Raw genomic sequence first — 25,857 nt, 5'->3', positions numbered from 1 at the left:
TTTTATCCCATATCCGGTCCGTGCGAGTGGCATTTACTTTGCATCGTGACTTGTGACGTTTGCGTTGCTTGCTTGGCCGCATTGCTGTCTTTAAACCCCACTTCCTGGTTCATTATATAGAGAGCATAGTGTTTATAGCGCAATCTCTCCACTTGGAATTCGCGTAAACTTGAAAGTTTTGTTTCAGAGCAAAATGCATTGCCTCTAGATCCGATGGGTTTCACAACTAGGGGTCTGTCTATGTACCGTTGAGACTTTCTCAAACAATGTTACTTGTGGCCATAAAGTTAATTTCGTTCAGGGGTCCCCGCCAATAAAGGCTTTGTCGGTGACGGGGGTCGAGAAAACCTCTTCTAGAAAATGCATTTTTTGAATGTGAAGAAATTGCCGTTTTTTTCAAATTCGTAGAATGAACCCAAGAAACAAGCAGATTCTAACCAGTGTTTAAATATCGTTTTTTTTGCGTATAACTTGCGGTCATAGCTTTTTCGTTGCAACTGTACTTTAGTAACAATTGCAGTGATTTCGGTCGGGGGCCAATAGTTTTGTTCTGGAAAGATTGCCAAAATCAAATAAGATTTTACCGACTTTCAAACACACTATATCATCAGCATTGAGCATATCGCCATCTTTGCGCTACGTAATTCCTAAGTTTGTGCGTCTAAAAATCTGCTCTTGAAATATCTACACTATCTTCTAGTTGTGACAGGAATTGCTCAGTTGCGTTGTTTGTGAATACTAACTTGTTGCGACGTCCTCGAAAACTGTGCTATTATCAATGTTAACAGCATCAACTTATCAGTTCCATCGCACTTGCATGATTAATTACATATATTTGTGTCACAAAACGGCAAAAAAACACATGGAAAATGAATGTTTGACAGAAGCAGCACACTTTTTAAAACATAACACTGAAGTGTGACTGCAAAAACACATCTTTGAAATGTCACTTATGCTTTTTTGAAATGAAGAATTTTGCGTTGACAGCAGCCTAACGAATGTTTCATCAACTAGTAAATCTTCCTAAAACAGTATTACCATAGCAACAAGAGAAATACGACTAACAAAATGGTTTTTATATCGTCGGTATTGCCATTTTCTGATATTATTTTGACGGAAGCAAAATTAAGTAGAATTTTTGAGGGATAATTCAATACTTTTAGGCGCATACATGCAAGCGAAAGAACAAAAACTTAATGGTCAAATTCTATTTGTAAAATATAAAGCGGTTATTAGTGCTTTCAAGTATTCTCTATTCGCTTGGGTTTATATTTGTTTCTGGATGACACAATGACAACCAAGCTCTACGTCCTCTTGAACAGGAGGTCCAGACCAGCCTGTAACGGGATTTAATCGTCTCACGGCCTTGGGCCTCATCAGGGGCACACTCCTTACTCCTGCCTGTGTTTCACGTCCAGTCTCGGGGTCGATGCAACCCTCGCACAAGCAAACACTCTGCAAAACGTGGCGAGGCTTTCTGTAAATATACAAGCATAACATTGTAGATGATGCACAAGTCGATTGCCCCTTTTTTGCAGAGTCAGAAAAACAGCTGCTGTCGTACAATATATGTTTTATCAACATTATTTCTGTACAATGTCTACGAGGAACAATTTTTGGCGTTTCCATCCACACTTGTTTGAACATATGCTGTCATGAAAACCGAAACGTTAACAGTTATCAGTTTCCAATTGCCATACAACACCGAACTTAATTACTTTTTAAAACCGGGTGTATTAAACTTAGGGCCGTGATTTGTTGTAATTATCCCAAAGTGCATGACATCGCTGCAAAAATGTCCGGAAAATCCTAAAATAGAACAGCTGTAATATTACGAATTTTCCCCGAGCCTATACGGAGTGAGAGTGTGGTTAATGTTTTTTGTCGTCGTTTTTCACCAGTCCATTAGTTAACTTTCTGTATTTCAACATGACAATAGCCGTCGAGTTTGCCTAGTTTTGCGTTCCTTGCTACGTATTTCCTGTTTTTGTTTGACAAAATATAGTGAATAGCGCATGAATTAACTAAGGGCAACGGCCGTACTTTCTGAACCCATTGTTTTAGATTGGTTTGCGCAACAGGTTTCAAAACAACATGGTGCGAATTTATTCTGCAAAGCACAGCATTGTCGGAATCCCCATCGGTTCAAGAACGTTCAATTGATATTATTTGTTGTTTATCAAACCCACATCACTTCGACATTAAGCGTCGGGCTATATGTTACTTTACCTTGAGAACACCACGACCCAATTACGTCTAAAGGTCTAAATAACCTCTCAATGACCTGCGATAACTAATTTTGCATAAACAAACCGCTCATTTCGGCGGCTCTATAGGCGCCGAAGCATCCTAATTCTAACATACCTATTACTGTCAAATGTCCACACAAACTTCCAGGGTGAGAGACTGCGGTCCCTTATCGCTGTTTTAGTGGTGAGCCAATCTTGTGAATAAACAGGACACCCGTGTCTCTGAGCAAATCTCCTCTTTCGCTCGTGAACTTGTGATGGAGTCGCATTCGTCATGTCAATCTTTTCTAAACGCTGGGCGACGTTCGTTTCTTCTTCACTGCAAACGAAAAGTATAAACTATGCAAATCTGTTGTCTGGAATATGCTTTCTTTCTTGTATTTATTGTAATTAGACCACGCGAATGCGTTTGGAATTAGATTAAACGACATCTAAACTAAAATAAACACTCTGCACATTACGAAGGCGCAAAAAGTTGGTTTGAAAACCTTTTGTCTGGAGTGCTTGCTATCTTGGCGCAATTGAACTACAACGTGTGGTTTTTTATGTTTTCGGTTCAACGACCCCTTGTGATGTCATGAACATCACACCAAATGTTTCCGCTGGCGATATATATAGAAATGTGCGACTCCAAAAGGGTCCCAAGGCAAAGTCTGGCATTGTGGTATTCAATGGCCTGCATGCAGGATATTGCCTTATCCCAATACACTTCGCAATGTTCTGCCACTAAAGTGTTACAAACGTTTTTAAAGACTGGGATTTTTTGGGAGTTGCGATCGCTTTTACGACAACTTCTCGATGTTTTCACGAGAAAAATAGAAATACATTGAGTTGTTTCACAGCACGTGTAGAAGTAAGTTTGAACAAAAGCGAAACTTACGCAAGAAAATCATGAAATAGGTTTAATCGATCTTGTGCGCCCTTAAACCGCATCTAACTTTCTTATCGTCGTTTTTTAGGGCGCGTCAATCAGACGGTATGCATATAACCACATGAGAGCAATAGCAAATAAATCTCAACCAAACCTGTTTTCAGTGTTGCATGATCCGTATTGAAAAACACAGATGGCAAACAAAAGCATTGCCGCCCATGCTACTGTACACGTTCTTCCCATTCTTCTTGTACTGAGTTTCTTCTGTGCTATTAAAATAGAGCTATGGTATTCTGGTTCTTTGATTTCTGACTTGTCTAGCGAGGTTCGCTGCAACGCCCTTTTAAAACGACCGCCTGCGCAACCGAAGCCCACGTGAATTAGTGCGAGCTGCCTTCCGGGAAATCACCCACCAGGGGAATGCGCAGCCTCAGTTTTGTTACACGATCAAACGAAAGGGAACTCTGTTTCGTGTGACGTATAGGAAGGGCTGAGTCACCGCCCTTTCTCCAATAACCCCATCATAAATGTGCGCATTTGGTTCCTGTTCATATGTAGGAAACGCACATTCAACAAAAATAATCGTTTCGCCATCAATTGCAGCATTTTAAATCACTTAAATGAGCTCAGAAAGTCCGATCACATTATCCAATGCAATTGACACAAATTACTGAAGTTTGATAATCATTATGCTATCACTTTTCTTTCGCGGCATCATTAACTCATACACTGTAAAATATATGGAAATTTACATACAGGCCAAGCAGACATAAGCAAAACTGTGTTGTATAGCGCTTTGGGAATATTAAAAATTCTTTTGTAACAATACCATTGACAAGCCTGATTCCAAGATTGAGTTTAAATCATGGGTACGAAATAACCGACACGTTCGTGAAGATAAGAGAAGCATGTCTTTTGAAATCAAACTTATGCCGGCAAACCCGGAAATACTATCAAAGCGTTTAGAAAAATACCCGACGCAACTTTACGTAACCCTGTTGCGTTATTTGGCGTATCACACTGCTGCGTTGCTGCAGGAAGCGCCAACAGCTCTGTGAAGCGCTCCGTTTTACTTTGCAGTTTCAGTTTTCTTTTTTGATGCATTCTCGTGCGAGAATTTCGTTCCTCTGCCCTTGTGTACTTCACTTTTGGAAGCCACCCGTGTTTCTTAAAGGATCAGTTTCAAGTCTTTCATGGTTCTCGGACAATTGAGATAAGTTTGCCGTTGCTGTTCTTGGCACATTTGTGGCGAATGTATAAAAATAGCCACCGGCTTGGCAATCCCGTTGCCACTTTCTCATGCATTCCAGGGTACTTTCTTTAGGTTTCTTCAAGCCCCAGTTGCCTTTTCGAAATGACTCAACTGTTGTATACAGTTTTGCAATTTCTTCTACTACTTGGGTTCTCGTTGATCTGACAATCAAATAATTATATCCTGTGCAATAAAATGCTGCTTAAATAAACGAGACATATGGTAGGCAAAATGTCATTTTCACCGACACCCTTTATTCATCGTTATTAAGTTAAGCGCCATGACTAACCACAGCACATAAGTCCTGTTGTTTGTTTCAGACTCTGATGAACGCGTTGCTGAGGGTTCTCCAACAGAAGGCAGCTTGTCAGGATGAGGAAACGGACGACGACGACGAACAACAGGTTACCGCTTGATTTCAATTTTACACATTTTAAACACCCAGCATGACAAATTCGTTGTTTAAAACTCAACAAAAATATCAAGTTTTGTTTAGCTGGAAAAGAGTGGAGATAAAAAGTTTATTTGTTAAGTTCCACAGCAGCGCAATAACCAAAGCAACGAGCTGTTTAGGTAGAGACGCACAGCACAGGGCATTAGTGCCAAATAAGGATGGCTAGTTTCAGAAATGGCGCGCGGATTGACTTTCATTTAGAATGCATGTTTCAGAAAATATTTTGCAAGTGTAGATCCTTAAATGTTGTTTTAGATCCAACAACGTTCAATTAAGATACTTTGCAAACAGGTTATAAGACAATGAAGACATTACTCCTTAAGAATTTAACGCGGTAGAGAATGTACAGCAAACGTGGCAGGTGTCACAGCTAGAGTTGTGCACATGTATATGTACATAATTTATTCTTACGCCAGAAGAAATCGAAATTAACGCAAAACAGAATACACTTTAACATTACCGGAATGGGCCAGCTTGGCATTAAAAATGGTTATCGTGAAGTTGACCTTAGGAAATTTAGGCAACCATGAGGAAATTTATCAAGGAAATAACAAATTTAGATACGTATTAAAATGTGAAAGTACTAATTTAAAATATTTAACTTCATCGTTGTGAAAAGCAGAAACAAAACACGTGATTGCACACCTACATATGCAAAGCTTATAGATATACTGTAGAACCACATATATTATTTAGCAGAAATTTGAAGTCCAGTGATTTATGTAGAAAATTGCGTTTACTTTTAATTTTTTAATCTTTTGCTTCCCTTTTGTTCAGATTGATTGCCAGGTCAGTATTCGATGTACAAGTTGGAACAGATAAGTTTTTTGCTGATTTTCCGAGCGTTTACACCTTTAGCAGTGCTATATCCATCTATAGATAGTTAGCTATTCAGATTATATTTGAATAAGAACTGAAGATGCTTTAATAAAAAGAGAAACATGTGTTCTAAAACTAGAAGCGTGGACACAAAGTTGTTCTAGTAACATTTAAAATTGAATTGAAGGTTAACTTGTGTCACGTGAAAGAAGTGCTGCTGGTTAGGTAGATTTCATGTTGTAGAAACAATTTATTGCTATTTAGTATCAGATACAGGTATCAAAAGCCAGCAAAATTTTATTGGGAGATCGAGCATGCGTTCAAACATGAAACGTCATGTGTAGAAAATGTCCACATACTTATTATTGATAAATCTTTATTGAAGATTTGCTTGCTTTATTTAATGCTGGCGTAGCTTGCAAAACATTCGGGCTTGGCATACGTTTTGCCATTGAGGGGATAATCGCCTCAAATTCTTTGTTGTAAATTTTCGGATAGGCGGAGTACGATGAGATGTTGATCGAATATTGTGGAGAGATTTTTCCGACTTTGGCCGAGAAACTCGGGGCCCCCTTCCAGCCTTATTTCGTTTCCTGCCTCCCGACCTTACTCAACAAACTGGTAAGAATACTTGCATACATGTATGAGTGTGCCCACTTTAACATGAAAATTATTTAGAAGTATTCGCAATGCGTTTACGTGCTTTTACAAAATAGTCCCGGCGTTTTTTTTAAATTCAATTTGCGTTAACGTCTCGACCGTAATGAATACGTGCTTATTCTATTTTATTCGATATACAATCGAGAAGTAAAAATGCTCGTAATGATTTTAACTGCAAGAGTTTCTAGTGCACTGCTCTTTTGAAACTAAATGATTTTTGAAATAATTTTAATAGTACTCGCTTCCTCAGTTTCCACAAACTCTTTTAAAAAAATTGAACTAGAAGCTATGACAGTTAGGAAATCAGAGACTAATATGGCCCACTGCAGATAATGTTAATACACTATATTAATAGTTTATAGGTGGTCCCTTTTTAATAACGTTTCGGTATATTTTATCACACGCAATAAAAAACAAAGCTATAAAATAGTCGAATTCCTCATTAGAACGATTTTCATTGCCCGTAAATCGTCCCCAAAGGCTAAACATGTCAATTTACGAATAATGGTAACGAAAAATGCAACTTAGAGGTTGAAAAGTACATCCTGAATATTACTGCTCTTTTAATATCAACAGAAAGCAACGAACTCAGTCGCAGAACGATCTTTCGCCGCCGGAACGATTGCAGAAGTAGTCGAAAAACTCGGCGAAGGGTCTTCGACTCAAATGCTATCCCATGTCGTACCGAGGCTTATACCACTTACAAGGTAAAGGTTACCAAACTTTACGCCAGTCGTGGTTTCAACATTGTGTGTCCGGTCGTGGTTTCAACATTCCTGATATAAATTACCCAAGATTGGAGTTTAGAATGGCATTCGCATAGTTCTACATATTTTCCACCATGTCTGTAGACCACAAATAAAATATTGCTGAAAAGTGCCGCCCCTATTTGAACAATAATTACTTGAATTGTGTAAGCTGCAGACAGATGGCAACTGTTTCAACCTAAAACGTCTTACCAGTGCAGCCAATTCATATTATTTGCTCCACTTTGCTTATCAAATATTTACTTGATAAGTCGCAAATGTGTCAAATTATTCCAGTTAAACACTTTCACGAAGAAAAGGGCCAGTATTAGGTTGTAAAAATGGCAAAGGGCTAGCACGTTGCCTTAGCAAACAAAGCATAAATCTAATAACGTGTCTTTAGCAACAATAAACTTTTCCGCAAATTCAACTATCTGTAAATATCCATATTCCTGATGCTTAAAAGAAAATCCGAACCTAATATATCTTTGCAAAATACGTCAGCATCTGAACACGCAGCTTAAAATTCAAAACGTAAAATCCCCTTTAAAAATCCCCTTCACAAACTTTTTTATCAATGAACGTGGGCGGAGGCCGTCGACAAACCAGTAACCAATGTTCGTTTATTTGTGCAGAGACAAGGAAGCCGAGGTGCGGAACAACGCCATATATGGGCTTGGAGTTGTGTTAAAGAACGGCGGCGCTGCTTCCGTGCAGCATTACCCGTCTGTGCTGGGGTGCTTATCGGCGGCGTTGACGCGTGAAAAGAACAGGCGCGTTACTGATAACATTCTGGGAGCAGTATGTCGGATGATTATCGCCAATCAAGAGATAGTTCCTCTTGAACAGGTGCCCGCTGCAGTTTAGTGCTTTTATGTTGAGACGTTGCGCTGTATATGCTGTAAATTGCAAACCCATACTCAGTCCTTCATTCTTATACAGTACTTCAAATTCTTGCATAATTACTCATTTAATGTTTAAACCGGCGCCTAACTCGATAACCCTTGTGGTTTTATAGGTGCCCATGCCATTTTGTGTTTGATTGAGCGTAAAGTAAGGCTTTGTACAAAATAAGACGTTGTACAAAATAAGGCTTTGTTCAAAATAAGACTTTGTGTGATAAAGGTTTTGCCTGTTCTGCTCTCGAAGCTACCGATCCAAGAAGACCACGCCGAAGACGCGGCCGTTTGCGGTTGTCTGGCTCGTTTGTTACGTCACGATCACGTGGGTACTGACTTGACAACAGTGACGAGGATTGTGGAGATTTTTGCTGCCGTCTGCGCCAATGCTGAGATTGACAACGGTAATATTGTAGCTCTCAGGGGCGCAATGTTTCTAGATTTGCGGTTGTTGATCCACATTCAATCGCCCCTGAAACTAAACCAGGGTTTCTCAACCGATGGGGCACGTTATGAGAATAAAAGTTGTTTAAATACCAAAAACAAATAAAAGGATGCCAAGTTAACGAGATATAGTGTGTTTCCTAACCATTGTACTAGTATTGTGTTACATGTTGACGTAAGCCAACCTGAAGCATAAGAAACCCGATGATAGTTTCTGAAAACAGAACCGGTTGCTCGAGCAACGTCTTAGTGCATTTCTTAAATCTCCACACGCCGTTAAAGTAGATGTACAGTTTGTTAAGTACGTAGCAACTCCCAGACATTAGTAGGTTTATTTGAAGGTCGCTTAGGACTTTTATAGTGTGACATCTTGCAGATAATAGCATGAATAGCATGCACAACATAATTCGTCTCAGCATACGCGTCTGCTGTTTCGTCGACCGTTCTCAATGCACTCAAAAAAATGGTATGCCTGCAGCTGAAACGCAGAGTATAAAAAATCTTTTTATGGGTGTCTTGTTTATGTTGAAAGTTTATGAAAACGTAAGTTATGCACCACCAAATTTCCACGTCTCAGCGTGTGCCCTTTGTCTTTGCAGAAGTCCGAACCTCCGTCGGACGCGAACTACGCGAGATGGGGTCACGTGACCCGAAGGCGATGAACCGCATCTGCGAGGCGTTGAACGGAAACGCGCGCGACATTGTGCAAAGAATAGTGTCGTCATAAAAGCCTTTGTAATTGGTGATTCACGTTCGAGTCTGCCTTTTTCACACCGAACAGCACACACTGCTGGTGTTACTGATGCTGATGAGTTTGGGTACTGCGCCAAGCTACATCTTCGCATCTCGCTTATATTGTAATATTGTACTTCTACATTGCTGCCCCATTTATTTTAACTGCGCAAAGAAATTCGCTCATCGATCACTTCACAAAAAGCATCATCCCAATTTCGCCTTCTCTAGTTTGTGGTGAAAGTTTCGCATGTTTGCGAACGGCACTTGAATGGTTGAAAATTCCGATATTCGTTTTTTCCATTCGTTCTGATGTTCATTGAAAACCTGCGCGATGAGTTCCTTCTTTACTGCGTGTAGTATTTATTCACACAATGGCCGTCAATAATCGCGCTGTTTTTGTTCGCTGGTCATTGTAACCTAATCAGGTCTATCATGCCTAACCATTACTTTTGCTTTCAAATAAAAACAATAAACAACTTAATCGCGCAATAATAAAAGACTGCCCTATTAGAGTATAGTGAAAATCGTTTCTGGTGCTGTTGCTTTCTGTCCGTTTCTGTTCAAGCTTTCGTGTGTGGTATGTATAGTTAATAAATTGTTTATGCATGTTGTGGGTAGTTCTATTGCAACCTAGAACCTGGGCTTGTGAAATATTCAGAGTTCTGTAAGCTGGATCAATTTTTTTTGACAGGGATCTTTCGCTAGCATGTTCATGAAAAGTTTTTGAACCTCAGTCGAATATTTTCTGCCAAAATTGAAAACAAAACCATTGATTCTGTTATATTAGATTTGTGCTCAATTCCGAGAAAATGGATGTACAAATGATTGTTGGATAATGCGGACCTTTGTCTGTTATGATAACTGTTGCATGTTTCTAACGTAATGCAATTTGGTAATTTCAGTCAACAATAATTTATAACCTTCTATGTTTTTGTCGCGCTTTCTAACAGCTTGCATTTGTTCCTGCAATAAATGCTTCTTTTAGACCAACTAAGCCTGTACTTTGTATCAAGTAATTGACCCTTGTCATTTTGCAAAAGCGAAACGAAGTTAATTTATATTTGTCACGCTCTTTTGCACACAATATCACGTGCAACGGCAATAAAATGCCACTATCTAGGAAAGCTTTGTTTACTAATCTTAATTGTTTACTGACGCTAGAATCAAATAGTTTCATTTACATGTGCGTTCAGTGTATGCCCAGCAGGATTTTTAAATCCTTGAAAAATAAAGAATTACATTAAATATTATTTGTATAGTTGTGTGCACTGTTGCGTATAATAGTTAGCGTTTAATTTTCTTCATGTTGCCAAAATGACGCCAAAGCAATGAGGTACTGAAAACTGAAAAATCATTTGAGGAAAGAAATACGCCCAAAAAGTAACACAAGTGTAGTAGTGCAAAGTAAACAACAAAATTACTTCATGTTGAAGGTTTGCAGCACAAAACCGCTTAACCAACTGGTTCAAATATGTAGATGAAATCGTGTCATTCATCATTAACCTGGAACCGGAACAGTTGCATTGGGGCCGTGCATATACAACGTAAAACACAGAGAGGTAAGTGAATAATGATGAAAGCATAGATAGGATGAATTGCGGATATATGACCAATTGGTGTTTAAACCCTTGTTAACTCGTACCGACATACATGATGGAAGGTCTTTGTTTGTATGATTCAGGCAGTCGGCTACAAAGTGGTAAAGTCAATTCAATACAGGAACTGGTTCAAGGAAGATAGAAGATATTTTTAAACGAATTCGATCACGCAACACAAGCAGCTGTAAGTTATATTATGACTGCACTTACTAAGAAACGACAATGGCACATTGATGAGTCGGCATGGACACTTATGCACGTATAGAAATGAAATCTAGAGGAGAAATCAAATTTAATTTAAAAGTTTTTGAGGGTCTTATAGAATTCCCGCTTAACTGTAAGCACATGAAAATTTTGTACACTTTCATTAAACTACGGTATTTCATCGTTTGTTTCACTGGAACAGGTTGCCCCAAAACACACAATATTTGTTATTCTGTCTCGCAGCCATCCAGCGAATCACTTTTCGATTCCTTTCCTTTAGACCACGGCTGTTCTTCTCCGGATGCAAACAACAAATAGATAACGGTGCAAAAAACTTGAATCGCTGCCGAAATCCAGAACGCGATTTGCCACCGACCTATCGAGTTCTAAACATAAAAAAAATGAAGATTCTGTGAAATTTGTGCAATTTTTCTTTAACTCACGTCAGCGACTAGCAACAAGCCGGCCACTTGCGGCGCCAGAACACCCGCGATACCTCCGAGAGTGTTGGAGATTCCATATATTATTCCGCCAAACTGTGGTGCGATGTCTTGTGCGTTAGAAGTGCAACCTGGAACTAAAGATTGGAACAATTATATCAACTTAATTTTTCAGTGTGTTGAATGGCTTGCTATATTTTTTTTAAATAAATACCGGACGTTCGTACAGTATTTTCGAACACAAATAAATATTATCCAGAGAAGTAAGAATAATCTGTGATTTGACCGATATTTCGTTTGCTAGACAAGATTATTCCAAATATAGCGAACGTATAACATACTAATAAAAGCTGCCGACGCCACGGAAACAGAGAAATAGGCGATTGCAGCCGTTGTATCACATCCGACGTATGAGGCCAGAACACAAAACAAACTGCTTGCAACCAGCCCAATAGTCGTGTTGATCTTTCGAATGACGATGGTTGACGTAACACGTTTGGACCTGATGACGTCAGTTACGAATCCCCCGATCATTGTTAGAAGCCATTGAAGAATATAGGGCAGGGCTACGATTGCACCACTCTGTATATTTTTTTTATGACGAAGCATGTGTTGTAATAATTTGCAACAGTTGTATGGCTAAGAATGCTTTAAATAAACAATTCACGTTTTGACCTTACCAAAATACGTCACAACATGATTTGGGAACTAAAAATCTATCGGAAATGTGTTTGGCACGATCCTATACTGTATACACTATATACCATCTGTGTACTGGATCCAGTGGTAAAACCAAGCCGGAACGGTCAGGAACGCCGTCCCGGTAAAAGAATGCCTGCCGGTGCGGCGTTCCGGGACAGAACTCAACGGTATTTAATTCTTACTGCTGCAACATTAAACTTCAGTACAGTAGCCATGTAGGTTGGGAGTAGCGTCAAAGCTGTATAGGCACCCCAACAGCTCCCAAAAATGCCAGCTAAGATTGCCAGCAGCGCTGGTGAGGTAAATATTGATTTCCAAGGTGTGTGCAAATTTGTTTCCTGTGAAAAACGGAAGAAGGTGGTATGAGATGCCTTTCGTTTATTCGGAATCACCATCTGATATACAATTTAAATATTAAATTACCAAGGGTTTGGGATGGTTTAGTTTACATCAAAAAACAAGGGATATAACAATTGGTTACCGGGATTGAAGATTGTACTCAGAAGAACCTAAACTCAGTAAACCAGTTTATTTTATTGCATACTTCCTCCTGCGAGGCTTCCTCGTTTTCATTCTCACTTCCGAGAATGTAGCGTTTTTCTCCTTCTGATATTCTCGGGTGACTTTCGGGAGAATCATGGACCAATGCGAACCACATCACACACCACAGCAGCGATAATCCTCCTATAAAGTACTGATACATAGAAGCCATACACATAAGATAAGGGGATGATACTCTTCAAGAAGATTTAGCCAAAACATGCAAAACAAACGCGAAAAAACAAACATTTTTAAGGATATAATGTTGCTGTTGCTGCCAGGCATATGATATTTGTAAATTTGATCTCTATTCCTATGGTATCACTGTACTAGTGGACGCAATGATAGTATTTTAAAAGATTAACTTTTAACCACAAGGCGTTTCTCGTTAAACAAAACAAATTCAACCACAACAAACCTATTCCATAGAAAATCGATTCCCAGCCAAGTTTTTCTGCCATCAACCCGGCCAAAGGCATGGTGACGAAAATTCCAGCGGAGCTGCCGGACAAACTGAACGAAGTTAAGGCGCTCCGCTCCAATCGCGGCCCCCAAACACCCCACATCCCCACTACCGAAGGGGAGAATACCCCCTAAAAGTGAAGTAATTATGCATCAGCAATGTATGCCTAACATACATTACGATTACAATATGTGACAGCTTAAAAGGTTAAAGCAAAAATTAATATAAGCGTCATTTTACCCGAGAGCAAAAATTCGGAGCGTCATTTTACCCGATTGGCGAAAAAACGCTCTGTAATTTTCTGATCATAAATTATGGCTGAAAAAAAAACAACATGTTTTACGATGGGAAACACAAAAAAGTAGGGTGCCCACGCCCAATGGATAGACGGGGTACCACAAAGTGCAATTTCTGTTCCTGCTAGTTAAAAAACAAAGGATATCACAATATCCCAGCTAACAAAAAAAAACAGTTGGTTTTAAGAAATTTGTCTTTTTTCATTCGAAGCGCAAACATATGCCAAATACCTGACAAAATCCGGTCAAGGTTCTTAAAGTCACAAGGAGGCCAAAACTAGAGCGAGCTGCTGGGGGAATGCAGATCGTGAATAATCCTGAAAACATCATGGCTAATCCCATAACTCGTTTAAACCCGAACCGTTTTGACATCCATGGACCGAGGATGTTGTTGCAGGCGTAACCGTAGAAGAAGCAGCCGAGCAGAAGACCCTGTTTTGCTGTGTCCCAATTGAAAACGATGTCCTGAAAATATCATGAAGTAGATTCGGTTCTTAAATATATAGAACCGAATCCAGAGCTTTCTTTCGATATGGCCACATTCGATAGTGTTTACGATATTTTCAGTGACATGTTTTAGCACACTTTGTACAAAAACTTTGCACAGAAAAAGTTTATTCGTGGTATGAATTGTCCTATTTCACGATTTTTGAATTTTCGCAGAACCTATTCCATCTGAATTTGCTTACGTCAAAATAACACGTCTTGTTTATTCGTGGTAAGCAAAGTTTATTCGGGGTAACCAAAGTTTATTCGTGGTAACCAAAGTTTATTCGTGGTAACCATTGCATCCAACCAAAGCAAATGTCAAATCTATTTAATTATGCTTACTTTATAAAGTAATCGTGTTGATTTTGTAAAATTGTTGCGTCGGTATATATTGATTATAACTGACCACATATATTTGATTCTAATACTTCTACAATGGAATCTGCCTTATAACAAGAAATGATACCAACAACACTCACTGAAAACGACTCGCTTCTGCTTGCTTTGTTTCCTTGGTTCGGGCATTCCGTGGTTAGATTCTGGTGGTGGCCATTGACTGCGTAAGTTGTCGAGTTTACCATGGCTACAATGGCGACACTCAAGCAGCTGCGGATGGCGTAGACGTTGAACATGGCTGTAAAGCACATGACGGCTAACACGTGACGTACCTTCAGGTAACAACCCTGCAAAAGTAATTGTTGCCGATTCAATTTTGCAAAACTATTAAAGAAAAACAACTTCGCTTTCGGCTTCAACATTCGTCTTGGCCGCGGCGTCATTTGCTTCGGTTAGTTTGCTGCGTTCATCAATATTTGTTTCAGTGTTGAAGTCCATGGTTAACTGACTAAAATAAGCACTAAGTGTACACTACACATAAAAACTGTCACTGTCACGACGATTTTACTACTCTACATTTCAGTCCATGCTTATAAAAAACCTCGAGTCGTTACTGGGTATCCATGATCGAGAAGTTGAATCAACATGCCAAACATAAATCAAATACAGCAAACAGTAAGTGGTTGTCTGTTTCCGTCCTGGTTGCAACGGAATTGAATTGACATCGGATTGATGGCCTGTGCAGCAGTTGGCATATTTACCCTGGGCGATTTGCTCACATGCAACTGATGAGTTGTTGCTGCTACCATTTTAATATCCGATGCGACTGCTCCCATGACATAGTCGATCGATTGTGAACTGGTGGAGTAATTAAACACACAGATCAGTTCCTGGAAGTGAAGAGGTTTTTCCGAATGGATTTTAGTACACTATAGCGGAAGTTGCCGAAAAATTGTTGTGGGTCAAATAATTGTTTTGCGTAGGTTTGTAAAGCTTTTCATCGTCTCGCGGAACAATAACAAAAATAGACTGTGCTTTAACTGCATAATCTTTTCATTTTTGTGGATATCGAGTTTATCTTCCCACGCCAATGACTCCACAAAACGCAAGAATTGAACTTTACAGTTTCAGTGAATATTTTCAAACAACTCCAACAACATTAAAACTTTTCACAAAATTGTTTGAATAGGAATATTATGTTAATATTTGGGTATCTGCTTTTATTACTTGGGCGAAATATTTTCTGTGTTGAACAAATTTAACGGCAGCAAATGTATCTCCGTTTTTTTTACAAATAAGTTGCAAAACCTGTCGAATACTTCGTACGTTTTTACCATTGCTCCGGAATAAATTGCTTATTCAGTGAACTTGCAATTTGCGCCTAACATTCTTTGCTTACGTTTTGACTTCCTGGGAGAAATCGAATTCGCTTCCCCGATAAGTATAGAAACCAAACATTAAGTGTACGAAGTAAGTTATACGAATGTTGTTCCTAATCCATTCGAATTTGCGTACGTCCACATAACACGACTCGATGCTCTTGTTTCATTGCATATTACGTATGTTTGCACAGCGTTTTTCACTTAAACAGTGGCTAAAAAAGCACATCAATGTTATTATTCTGTTTCATCGCCTTTCAGGGAATCGCCCTTGGATTCTTTTCCAACTTTTCCTTTAGACCACGGCTGTTCTTCCCCGGATGCGAACAACAAATAGATCACAGTGCAAAAAATCTGAACCGCGGCCGAAATCCAGAACACTATTTGCCACCGACCTATCGAGTTCTAAACATAAAAATGTCCGAAACATTGTAAAATGACAACGCAAATGAAACCCATTCACGGTTTCTTTACTTACGTCAGAGACTAGCAGAAATCCGGCCACTTGCGGCGCCAGAACACCCGTGATACCTCCGAGAGTGTTGGAGATGCCATATATTATTCCGCTAAACTGTGGTGCGATGTCTTGTGCGTTAGAAGTGCAACCAGGAACTAAAGGTCGGGACATTTATATTATCTCCACTTTTCTGTGTAATGAATGGGTAATGTGGTTGAAATTTATTGGAAAAATAAACGCAACAGACCTGATTATACGGAAGGAAGTTTGAGGGCTGCTAGCTTGATTCAAAAACAAATACAGACATAATGTATACCACAAGCAAATCGCACAGGCAAACGATAAAAAAACTATACTTTGACTCACATTCCCTTTAACAAAACCACACAAGTTCATCCCATGAACGCAGATTTGGACAACTGACAAATAATTGTAATTTTCTAGTTCAAAAAGTTAAAGCAAAATGCCGGCAAGTCTCATATATTATTTTATTTAGGGTTTTTGCCACAAACGGAGAATTGTACAGCACAAACCAAGCCAATCATTCCTATTCTCCATCTGTGCCTGATGAGAATTTCTGTATGAATTGTCCGTGAGTTATATATATGCCGCCATTTAAAAAAACACACAACGAGAACTTTAATACATATTTTAGCATAATTTGATCAAACTAAAAAAGTCTTGTTGTCAATTCGTATAGTGTAACATACCAATAAGTGCCGCCAACGCCGCTGAAACAGAGAAAAAGGTGATTGCAGCCGTTGTATCGCATCCGACGTAAGAGGCCAGAACACAAAACAAACTGCTTGCAACCAGCGCTAGAGTCGTGTTGATCTTTCGAATGACGATGGTTGACGTCACTCGTTTGGACCTGATGACGTCAGTTACGAATCCCCCGACCATTGTGAAAAGCCATTGAAGAATATAGGGTAGAGCTACGATTGCACCACTCTGTATATTCAGCGATTTATTAAACTGATCAAGTAAGCACATAGAAAGTTACTTTACCCATTTCAGTACCGTATAAATTTGGATTTAAACTGACCATTGTGTTTGAGACAACTGCTTAAGTATCAAAAGGAGTTTTGCAAGGCATAATAATTGTGTATAGATATTGTATCTCATGTATTTCTCCAGATAAAAATTGTATCGCACCAATTTTATAAACTTACTGCGGTAACATCAAACTTGAGTACTGTAGCCATATACGTAGGAAGTAATGTAAGAGCTGTATATACTCCCCAACTGCTTGCAAAAATGCCCGCTAGAATTGCCAGCAGCGCCGGAGAACTGAACATCGATTTCCACGGCGTTCTTATGATTTTTTCCTTCAAGAAACGAAAGATCATTGAGATACTATTTCCATTTTTGTCGACAAAACCATTTGACGATTTTTATATAACTATGATTGTATTTACCAGTTTGGACAGGTTCATTATAATATTGAGGCTTAATGGAGTACGCAAAATAAGGCAACTTATCAAATTGTTGACGGGTTTAAGTCAAGATAAGAAAGTTCTGATTCGGACGGATCCAAATGCAATAAGTTAATATTCCGAAGGGTCCGAATGTTTTATGACGTGAATATATTTGATAATGGTCCAAAAAACACTTGCAATTTCGCTGGTACGTCTTAATTCTGCTTTAGCGTCCTTCTTTGTGAGCTAAATTCACAGGTGTATGGTTCGTACATTCCCATTTTCGTTCAAACACCGTTGTGGTAACACTAACCGTCGCTAGCGTTAAGAGTTGTTAAAATCAGAGATAGCCCACAGCACTTACAGCAATTAAGAATTGCGATCAATATTAAGATTCGGTGGCCATATTTTCGTAGCACATCCGAATATATTCGGAACCTATATGTTTTGTCCGGAGTTTTAATGAGTAGGTGAAGCATAAACCAACTTGTTTCATTTTATACTTTCTCGTGTGGCTTCTGTTCGTTTTCGCTTCTGTTGTCGAGAATGTAGCGTTTTTCTTTCTCTGATATTCTCGGGTGACTTTCGGGAGAATCATGGACCAAAGCGAACCACATCACACACCACAGCAACGATAATCCTCCTAACAAAGTTTACAAGAGTTGAATATTGCCGCAAAGGCGTATTATAGAGATTGAGGTTGAATTTCTCTTCATAGAGATTTAGCCAAAACCTGTCAAACGGTAAAACAAACGCGAAAATCAGTTTGGGTATAAAATACACAAAAGATTCAATGATTTTGTGGTATTCTGTTTGTTTACTCTGCTCACAAGGTGCAACCAACTGTGGCGGCAATGGTATCATGGTAAGTGCGCTATGATTAACATGCCCCTAAAAAATTGCAAGAAAGACACAAACACACCATAGATATTGTGTAAGAATTAAAGTCATTATGCACCAATTGAGCTAGGTTAAATTGTACAACCAACCTATTCCATAGAAAACCGATTCCCAGCCAAGTATGTCTGCCATCAACCCGGCCAAAGGCATTGTGACGAACGTTCCAGCAGGGCTGCCGGACAAACTGAATGAAGTTAAGGCGCTCCGCTCCAATTGTGGCCCCCAAACACCCCAAACCCCCACTATCGAAGGGGAAAACACTCCCTAACACAAAACGTTTTTAGAATCAGACATCGGTGGCATAGGGTCAGATAGACACATTCCGACTCAAACATTATACAGCTTAAAAAGCCACAAAATAAAAAAATATTTCTATATAATCACTCAACTATGTAATTTTATCCATATTAATAAAGAACGTTTGGTATAATGTTTGAAGCAAAATCATGCAAGCATTGTTTACAATAAGATTATACCTGAAAAAATCCGGTCAATGTTCTCAAAGCCACTAGAAGGCCGAAACTAGAGTGAGCTGCTGGAGGAATGCAGACCGTGAATAATCCTGAAAACATCATGGCTAAACCCATAACTCGTTTAAACCCGAACCGCCTTGACATCCATGGACCGAGGATGTTGTTGCAGGCGTAACCGTAGAAGAAGCAGCCGAGCAGAAGTCCTTGTTGTGCTGTGTCCCAATTGAAAATGCCGTTCTAAAAATATCATGCAGTAGGTTCGGTACTTTGTGAGTTTTCACCAAATCTATATAAACCGAAAGGTTTAACGCAAGCAGGGTGGAATCAAACCTAAGCGCATGCCAATCATAATTAACTTGCATTTGAAGCGTTATTTTGCTAATCGATTTTCTGATTTTAACCGACAACTTTTTTCGCCATATTGACGTTGTCTTTCCTCCAAAAGTTTAAAAACTTGGAAGTTCAATCGTTGTGAAGTTGCGTAATATTATGAAACTGAAGACTGCTAAGTAGTCTCCGATGAAACCAACCGTTCTTACAGAAAACAACTCGCTTCTACTTGTGTTGTGTCCTCGGTTCGGGCATTCCGAGGTTAAATTCTGGTGGTGGTCATTGGCTTCGTGCGTGGTCGAGTTTACCATGGCTACAATGGCGACACTCAAGCAGCTACGGACGGCGTAGACGTTGAACATGGCTGTAAAGCACATGACGGCTAGCACGTGACGTACTTTCAGGTAATATCCCTGGAAAAATCTGTTTCAAAACTACTTGGCTTGATAGGTGAAGAAATGCTTACTTCGCTTTTGGCTTCATGATCAGCAGCGTACCTGACAGTGACGTCATTTGCTTCGGTTAGCTTGCTGCTTTCTTGAATGTTTACTTTGGTGTCGGCGTCCAGGTTTAACTAGCTACAGTGAACACGTCTTAACAGCTTAGTACATACACTACGCACTATAAAAGACAAGCACACACAATTTTTTAACCGAGTCTGCTACCAGCTACCAATGATTGCAGCATGGACCGGTTTGAACTCAAAGCGAAGCTTTTGTTATTGTCAGCAATGTTTTTACAAGCTACATGCCACGTCCTCACTCTTATGTATCTTGTTATTTACACAGCGTATTAAATGCCCTGATTCACCAATGAAAACTGTACTTAACAATTAACCTTTTGTCATTTCGCAAAGTCACAAGATTTTGTCCAATAATCTATCACGCTCTGATGCACACCATCGCACGTGGTGGTGGCAAGAAATGTGCTAACTGATATGGTATTATAAAAACTTTAGATAAAATAATGATATTCATACATGTACTAGTGTCCACAACGCAATCTTGCCCTAATTTCGGAAATTTGAAATAATATTATTTATTGTGTGCATTAATGTGCATTCATGCGTATTTATATTTCGCACTTATTTTTCTTTACTGCGCCGAAATGACGCTGAGGCAGCACATGCACCAATGAAAGGGGAACAAGCATTCGAGCGTGACGATTCGTGACAAAAAAAGTCAAAACAAACATGAGTGTGTCATTTTCTCGCTATTGACAAAAGGTTTTATTGTTTGACTACCACTCGGAAATAAACAATTAAATTAGTGTCGTACAGTCCGGGAAAACGCTAATGAACCATATAGCACAGTCAGGTCCGCATATTTGATCCACAAATAAGTCTGTGTAATGTAGAAATCTGCTGACCCGCAGTTCGAAGGTTTTTGTAGGTTTGCAACATGGGCAATTTTATAAGCTGTAGCTCTGTAGATGGAAATGCATTACTTCCCGCGCGCCAGAACATTCGCACATTTGACAGGGCATAAATTTTAAACAAAATGTATTGTTTTAACACCCGAAAAAAGATTTGGTGAAGTAATATATTCCGGGTTTGGGACCCAGGTAGGTCCACTTATGTGTTACGGTTTTGCGTTGTCATTTGTTTTTGTGATGTGACGAAGAAAATAAACAATGACGTAACCGGAGGCAAAAGTGTATAAACACAACGTGTCGAAAACAAAAACTTACTAACTCTCAGTGTATTTGGTTCATTTAGGCATGAGGATTGTAGGCCGTTTGGTTGCATTACAATTTCTTGCTTATTTCCACAATTTGTGCCTAAAACACAAAATATGTTTTTTCTTCCACCACGAGACACACTTATCGATACCTAAAGGAATAAATTATCACTGGTTGTCAGGTGATGTTGACACTTCGGGGTTTCAAAATTACAAAACAAAACGGATGAAAATGACTTATACAGAGCAATTTGCGCTTTGGAGTGATGCTAATATGTAATACAAAGTGCAACAAACTCAGTCACATACATTCACGGTTTTTGTAAAAGGTTAAAATTTAGCTTGCGGTTGAAACAATATAAAATATTGGAGGGTTTTTATTGCTAGTTTTAATTCCGAAAGTCTTTTACTTCCACCAAATGAGTAAAAGTCAACAAGTCCCATTCGAGAAGTTACATAAGCGCATAAATACAGTTCCACTATAGTGCCACAAGAATTGTGGCTCCATTTAAATGCAAGAAGGTATACCTTTTAGTGAAATGTGCCTTTGATTAAGTATATTGTAATGGAACGCAGCTGTTTTTGCATAATCAACTGCATTTGGAAACACTTTAAGCTCTCTATCTGTAAAACAATCCTCGTATTTTCTGGACTGCACCAGTTTGTAGCCAATCATCTGTATCATGCGCGCAGAAATTGCGGATATTGTAGTACAAACAGCAACGTCACAACCTTTACGTTGGAACATATCGTCTAATTTGCAAGCCAGCTGACGTCCAATACCTAGGTTGTGATAGTCAGGTATAATACAAACCAGTCCAGTATCGGCGATCAAAGATACCTTTAACTGTGAACAGAGAGCTTCATCCAAATTGTCGAAAAACTTCAACAAAACCTTAATCGCAATAAGGTTTCATTGTCCAAATTTGCAGGAACTCTCGTGGACTCAGTCATTGAAACATATTTGTTGCGAATTCTTCCCATTGCCACACCAACCAGCAAAGAACCTCGTTTTTCAGAACATCCCAAACATGTTCCGTGATTGGATATTCCAGACAATGCACTGACTATTTCGGTCCTTGCGTAATATTCCACCACAAAGCGTAATACTTGCGGTGAATAACTCGCGGTTAGTTGTTTTATCACGAAACGTTCCATCCAAAACGCGAGAAAAACATCAAGTTTACGTAAAATAATTCTGCACCAAAGGCATTTTAGCAATTATTCCTGGCGGTCACAGACATAATATCCTGTCACTTTAAAAGCTCTTTTGGCAAAAATCTATTGAAAGGTCGATTGGATATCGATCCAACAAACACTTGTCACCTGAGTTGCAAAACGCTGCTGGGCCTACCTGTTACTGCCTCTGTCCGCTGCTATTACGGTACTTACTTACGTACTTATCACGTAAACTTAAAGGCACAATACAAACACACCTCAGCTTGTTATTCCGATGGTCTCTTTACGTAGAGAGGAAGTAGCCCAACGTTACATCCATAAATTCAAGATAGAAGTGTCCAAGATCTAATTATTACCAAGCTAAATTATCAAGCAAATCCTGTTTCCCATGTGAACCGTCAATAGTTCATAAGATAGTGTGAATCGTTTCCTCTGCTCTTGGCTGTCTGCGTTGCAGTCTGGTGTTTTGGTCATTCTAGTCCGATTCTATTTCATGCGAATTCCATGTGATACTCAATACAATGCTAACTCTGTAACGTATACTGTTTGGATTCACAAAGCTTAAAGAAATTCACATATTTTGATCAGAACGACTAAGAATATTATACTACCGAAGAAAGTACCATTTAGCCGGGTCTGTTGGCCCGAGGCTAATTTGCCTTATAATAGAAAATAAACTATAAAGTGTTGTCCACTAAGCAACTCTAGGCCTAACCTAGTTAAGCGCGACCTATTGCATTTATCGCTGCAAGGGCGGGTGGCGCCAGAGAGCGTTTACCATTTTGTTTTGTTTGTTGCGTAGCAATGACAAGTGAAACATATATGCAAAAAAGGCGGATTATTGGCGAGCTGCAGACAGGGTATGTACACGCACTGTTTCGACCTGTGTGTTTTCAAACGCGCGGGTGCAACACTCCAGTGTCCAGAGAAATTTTAAATACCTAATTGTGCTGGAGCAGAGCTTCATTTGCAAAACACTAAAGTGTTACTTACTACATACGAAAACACTTCAGTGATCTTTAAATTTTATTATTCTGTGACCAAAATTAGTTTGTTTTTAAATATGGGCTCCAAAAGTTTCACTGCGTGCTCCAAAGTTTCAAGAAAAAATTGTAGCGAATTTAAGATCACAAGACATTTTTTATACTATACTGTAACACGAGAGATTAAAATTAAGGTTGTTATTTTTAAACCAGTATAGGACCTATATGGGTATTAGATTGGGGAATCTTGTGTTCAAGGCCCTCGGCTGTAATGCATCTAGTGACTGTTCCGCTTGTTTCCCAATGACCGTTGATGGGTCTTGTGACTTACATAGGGACCTAAAATTCTACAAAGTTGAAAAAAAAAATTTGCTCCTGGATGAGACTGTACAGAGCAAGGACTTGTTGGGCCTCCTGGAAGATCATATGACCAACAGGGGGGTATACCCAGCCCTTGGGGGAGGGCTTTGACACTTTTTCAGCAACTAAGTTTGATGCCATCGCATAGAGAAGAGTTGGAACTTTCAAAAAAATGCAAATGAGTGAGTAGTTGAACGATTCATTTTTCTGCAAAATCCAGTTCCATTTTTTGTTGCTCTTTTAACCAAAATACTGAGTACCCAGGGGGGCAAATGGCCCTAGGGGGTTGGCTAAACCTTTTTTTCGGAGACTAATTTTAATCAAACTTTGTAGATCTTTCATAAAATCACAAATGATTGGACACTTAAACGATTCATTTTTCCATAAATACAGCCTGATTTTTTTGCTCCATTTTCAACATAATTTTCAGCAGCACCCACCAGCAAGTTACTACCTAATTGGAATAGCCCAAAACCCCACTGAAACTGCCCCAAACACCCTAAAATTCGCCATGACAACAGCACGCACATGTGCGCTCATTCAACCGTAAATTTAACTTAATTGCGTCACTGCTTTGCTTGGTGATGCATGACTTCCCATTGTGACACAGGTCTACACGGTGGGCATTTCCCAGCACCAAAACTAATTTTCATAGAAAAACCAATATGCGTCCTATAGAGTAACGGTTAACCTCCGTGGCCGGATAAAATTTCATGTCCCACAGTTTGTGTACCAATGAATTAAACTAAAGCTTTCGAAACCTTTTTTTATGTAACCCATTAGATTTATTGTGGTGTAAGCTGCGTGATTCATTATCATATGTTGTGTAAATCTAAGTATGAAAAATGTTATGTAAGCGCCTGTATGTTACCTCCGCAATTATGACTGTAATCGTTTTTTTCTTTTTGGAAAAGTTCAATATTTGGTGGACGGTTGGTACGTATTGTGTACATGAAGCATTGGATATCCTGACAACTTTTTCCAGGAAATGTGATCAAAACCAATGTGCACTTGTAGGAAACTACATCACGCGATTGTTGTGAACATTCAGTTACTAACATTGGCAGTGGCGCACTATAGTGTTGATTTGGACCCAACAAAAATGTCAAGTTGGTTGATAAAAGAACTCAATGCAAGTCACTTGCCTAAAGTATTGTCTTTTTTGGAGGAGTTTTATACGAAGAAAGAAGTGGTTCATAAACTTGCCGCAATACCGTACGAAGTTTATGTTCCTTATCATGGCGAAAAAGCAAAATCTTCCATTAAACAAGAAACTTGTCTGGGATGTTTTGATAAAAACGGTTCATAAGTTTTTCGACAGCTTGGATGAAGAATTCTGTATGAAGTTAAAGGTACCGTCGTTTGCTGTGGTTGGCCCAGTCTGTATTGCACCAGACTATCATAACTTAGGCATTGGGCGCCAGTTGATCTTACAATTGGAAGATTTATTACGAAGCAAAGATTGTGACCTTGCTGTTTGTATTACAATAACCGACATATCTGCGCGTTTGATGCAGTTGTCGGGCTACAAGCTGGTAAAGTCAAGAAAATACGAGGATTGCTTCACTGCAGGAAATCTCAAAGTGTTTCCGAATGCAGTTGAACACGCCACAGAAGCTGGTTTCTACTACAAAATACTGAATCGTGACAAGCAATCACAGGAAGATATATCTTCCTATTTCTAAAAAACTTTGGCAATTTGTGATTTGATAGTGGAATATAAAACTGATCAATTCTTGGTGCGTATTGTGTGCCATGGTGTTATTGTTAGGTGTATAGTTAGGATTCCCTTACGCGTACTCAAGTTTTCGAGAAATGTAAAATAAAAGTGTGTTTGTTTTAGACTTGCGTGCTTTCTTGTTTAAATGTTTTAGAACGAGTTAAGAACTATAACTTGAAGCAACACTGCAGGCAATTATTGATACAGTCAAGCAACAGCGTTTAATGTAAAGTATGGGCTTGTTTAGGTTAAAAACTAGCATCCAGTAATAAAGTCGATGATAATAGACAACGCTTACGTAATGTATAGATTTATGAAACACCCGTTTAATGCACATCAGTGTACCGCGCGTTTCACGCAATTTAGAAAACCCTGTGTTAAATGATTACCACCCCCGAAGGTTTCGTCATTACTTTTGAAGAGAGAACATAAAAGGCAGAAGGTTCTGAAAGTATTTACGATAACCTATATCTTGCAGATCAAGTGACGTTTCCTCCCGTTTTGTTTCTCGTGCGATCCATAACCAAACCACAAATTGCCAGCGATCCTTTGTAAAGTAATTCCCAACCTTTCTGTATTCACAAACCCCTGTTAAAAAACCATCACCTGTAGTTCTGATGATAAAGGCTACTAAGGTGTTTAAATGAAGAAATGGGTGTGAAACAACACGTACGAAAGATCAACAACCAAAATTTACTTAACATGACCAATCAAATTACACAACAAACAAAAAACAACAAAAACAAGGCTACAGAAAACGGAAAGTTATATTTACATGTAAA

General features: G+C 39.1%; 4 protein-coding genes across 4 annotated transcripts in view; 1 reads left to right on the top strand and 3 right to left on the bottom strand.

Annotated features, from left to right (window-relative positions):
* The window catches only part of LOC145905353 (importin-4-like), a 34,442-nt gene extending 24,739 nt beyond the window's left edge, over positions 1-9,703 (top strand). Inside the window, exons 21-26 of the mRNA XM_082992529.1 lie at positions 4,693-4,776; positions 6,144-6,266; positions 6,882-7,012; positions 7,687-7,900; positions 8,177-8,354; positions 8,994-9,703. Of these exons, the coding sequence (XP_082848655.1) occupies positions 4,693-4,776; positions 6,144-6,266; positions 6,882-7,012; positions 7,687-7,900; positions 8,177-8,354; positions 8,994-9,121 (858 nt within the window). The 3' untranslated portion in view covers positions 9,122-9,703. The remainder of the gene's footprint in view (positions 1-4,692; positions 4,777-6,143; positions 6,267-6,881; positions 7,013-7,686; positions 7,901-8,176; positions 8,355-8,993) is intronic.
* On the bottom strand, positions 835-3,518 carry LOC145905356 (interleukin-17C-like). Its single transcript, XM_082992532.1, has 3 exons — positions 3,275-3,518; positions 2,365-2,568; positions 835-1,477 (listed from the first exon to the last, which is right to left on the bottom strand). The coding sequence occupies exons 1-3, from the start codon at positions 3,361-3,363 to the stop codon at positions 1,267-1,269; spliced, it is 504 nt and encodes a 167-aa protein (XP_082848658.1). The 5' UTR covers positions 3,364-3,518; the 3' UTR covers positions 835-1,266.
* Positions 9,704-11,158: 1,455 nt separating the features above from the next.
* LOC145907229 (sialin-like) lies at positions 11,159-14,855 on the bottom strand. The gene is made up of 10 exons (XM_082994659.1): positions 14,812-14,855; positions 14,600-14,705; positions 14,341-14,544; positions 13,604-13,837; positions 13,032-13,206; positions 12,618-12,757; positions 12,256-12,411; positions 11,713-11,953; positions 11,375-11,508; positions 11,159-11,317 (listed from the first exon to the last, which is right to left on the bottom strand). The coding sequence occupies exons 1-10, from the start codon at positions 14,820-14,822 to the stop codon at positions 11,159-11,161; spliced, it is 1,560 nt and encodes a 519-aa protein (XP_082850785.1). The 5' UTR covers positions 14,823-14,855.
* A 958-nt stretch (positions 14,856-15,813) lies between these two features.
* On the bottom strand, positions 15,814-19,472 carry LOC145907228 (sialin-like). The gene is made up of 8 exons (XM_082994658.1): positions 19,364-19,472; positions 18,828-19,061; positions 18,441-18,615; positions 17,955-18,094; positions 17,206-17,361; positions 16,744-16,984; positions 16,055-16,188; positions 15,814-15,981 (listed from the first exon to the last, which is right to left on the bottom strand). Exons 1-8 carry the CDS (start codon positions 19,463-19,465, stop codon positions 15,814-15,816), a joined length of 1,350 nt encoding a protein of 449 aa, XP_082850784.1. The 5' UTR covers positions 19,466-19,472.
* Positions 19,473-25,857: the final 6,385 nt, after the last annotated feature.

Source organism: Ascidia mentula, chromosome 6, assembly GCF_947561715.1.
Source record: "Ascidia mentula chromosome 6, kaAscMent1.1, whole genome shotgun sequence".
In the NCBI taxonomy this organism is placed as follows: domain Eukaryota; kingdom Metazoa; phylum Chordata; class Ascidiacea; order Phlebobranchia; family Ascidiidae; genus Ascidia; species Ascidia mentula.
Note: the sequence above shows the minus strand (reverse complement) of the source record. Positions and strands in the feature narration are given on the sequence as shown.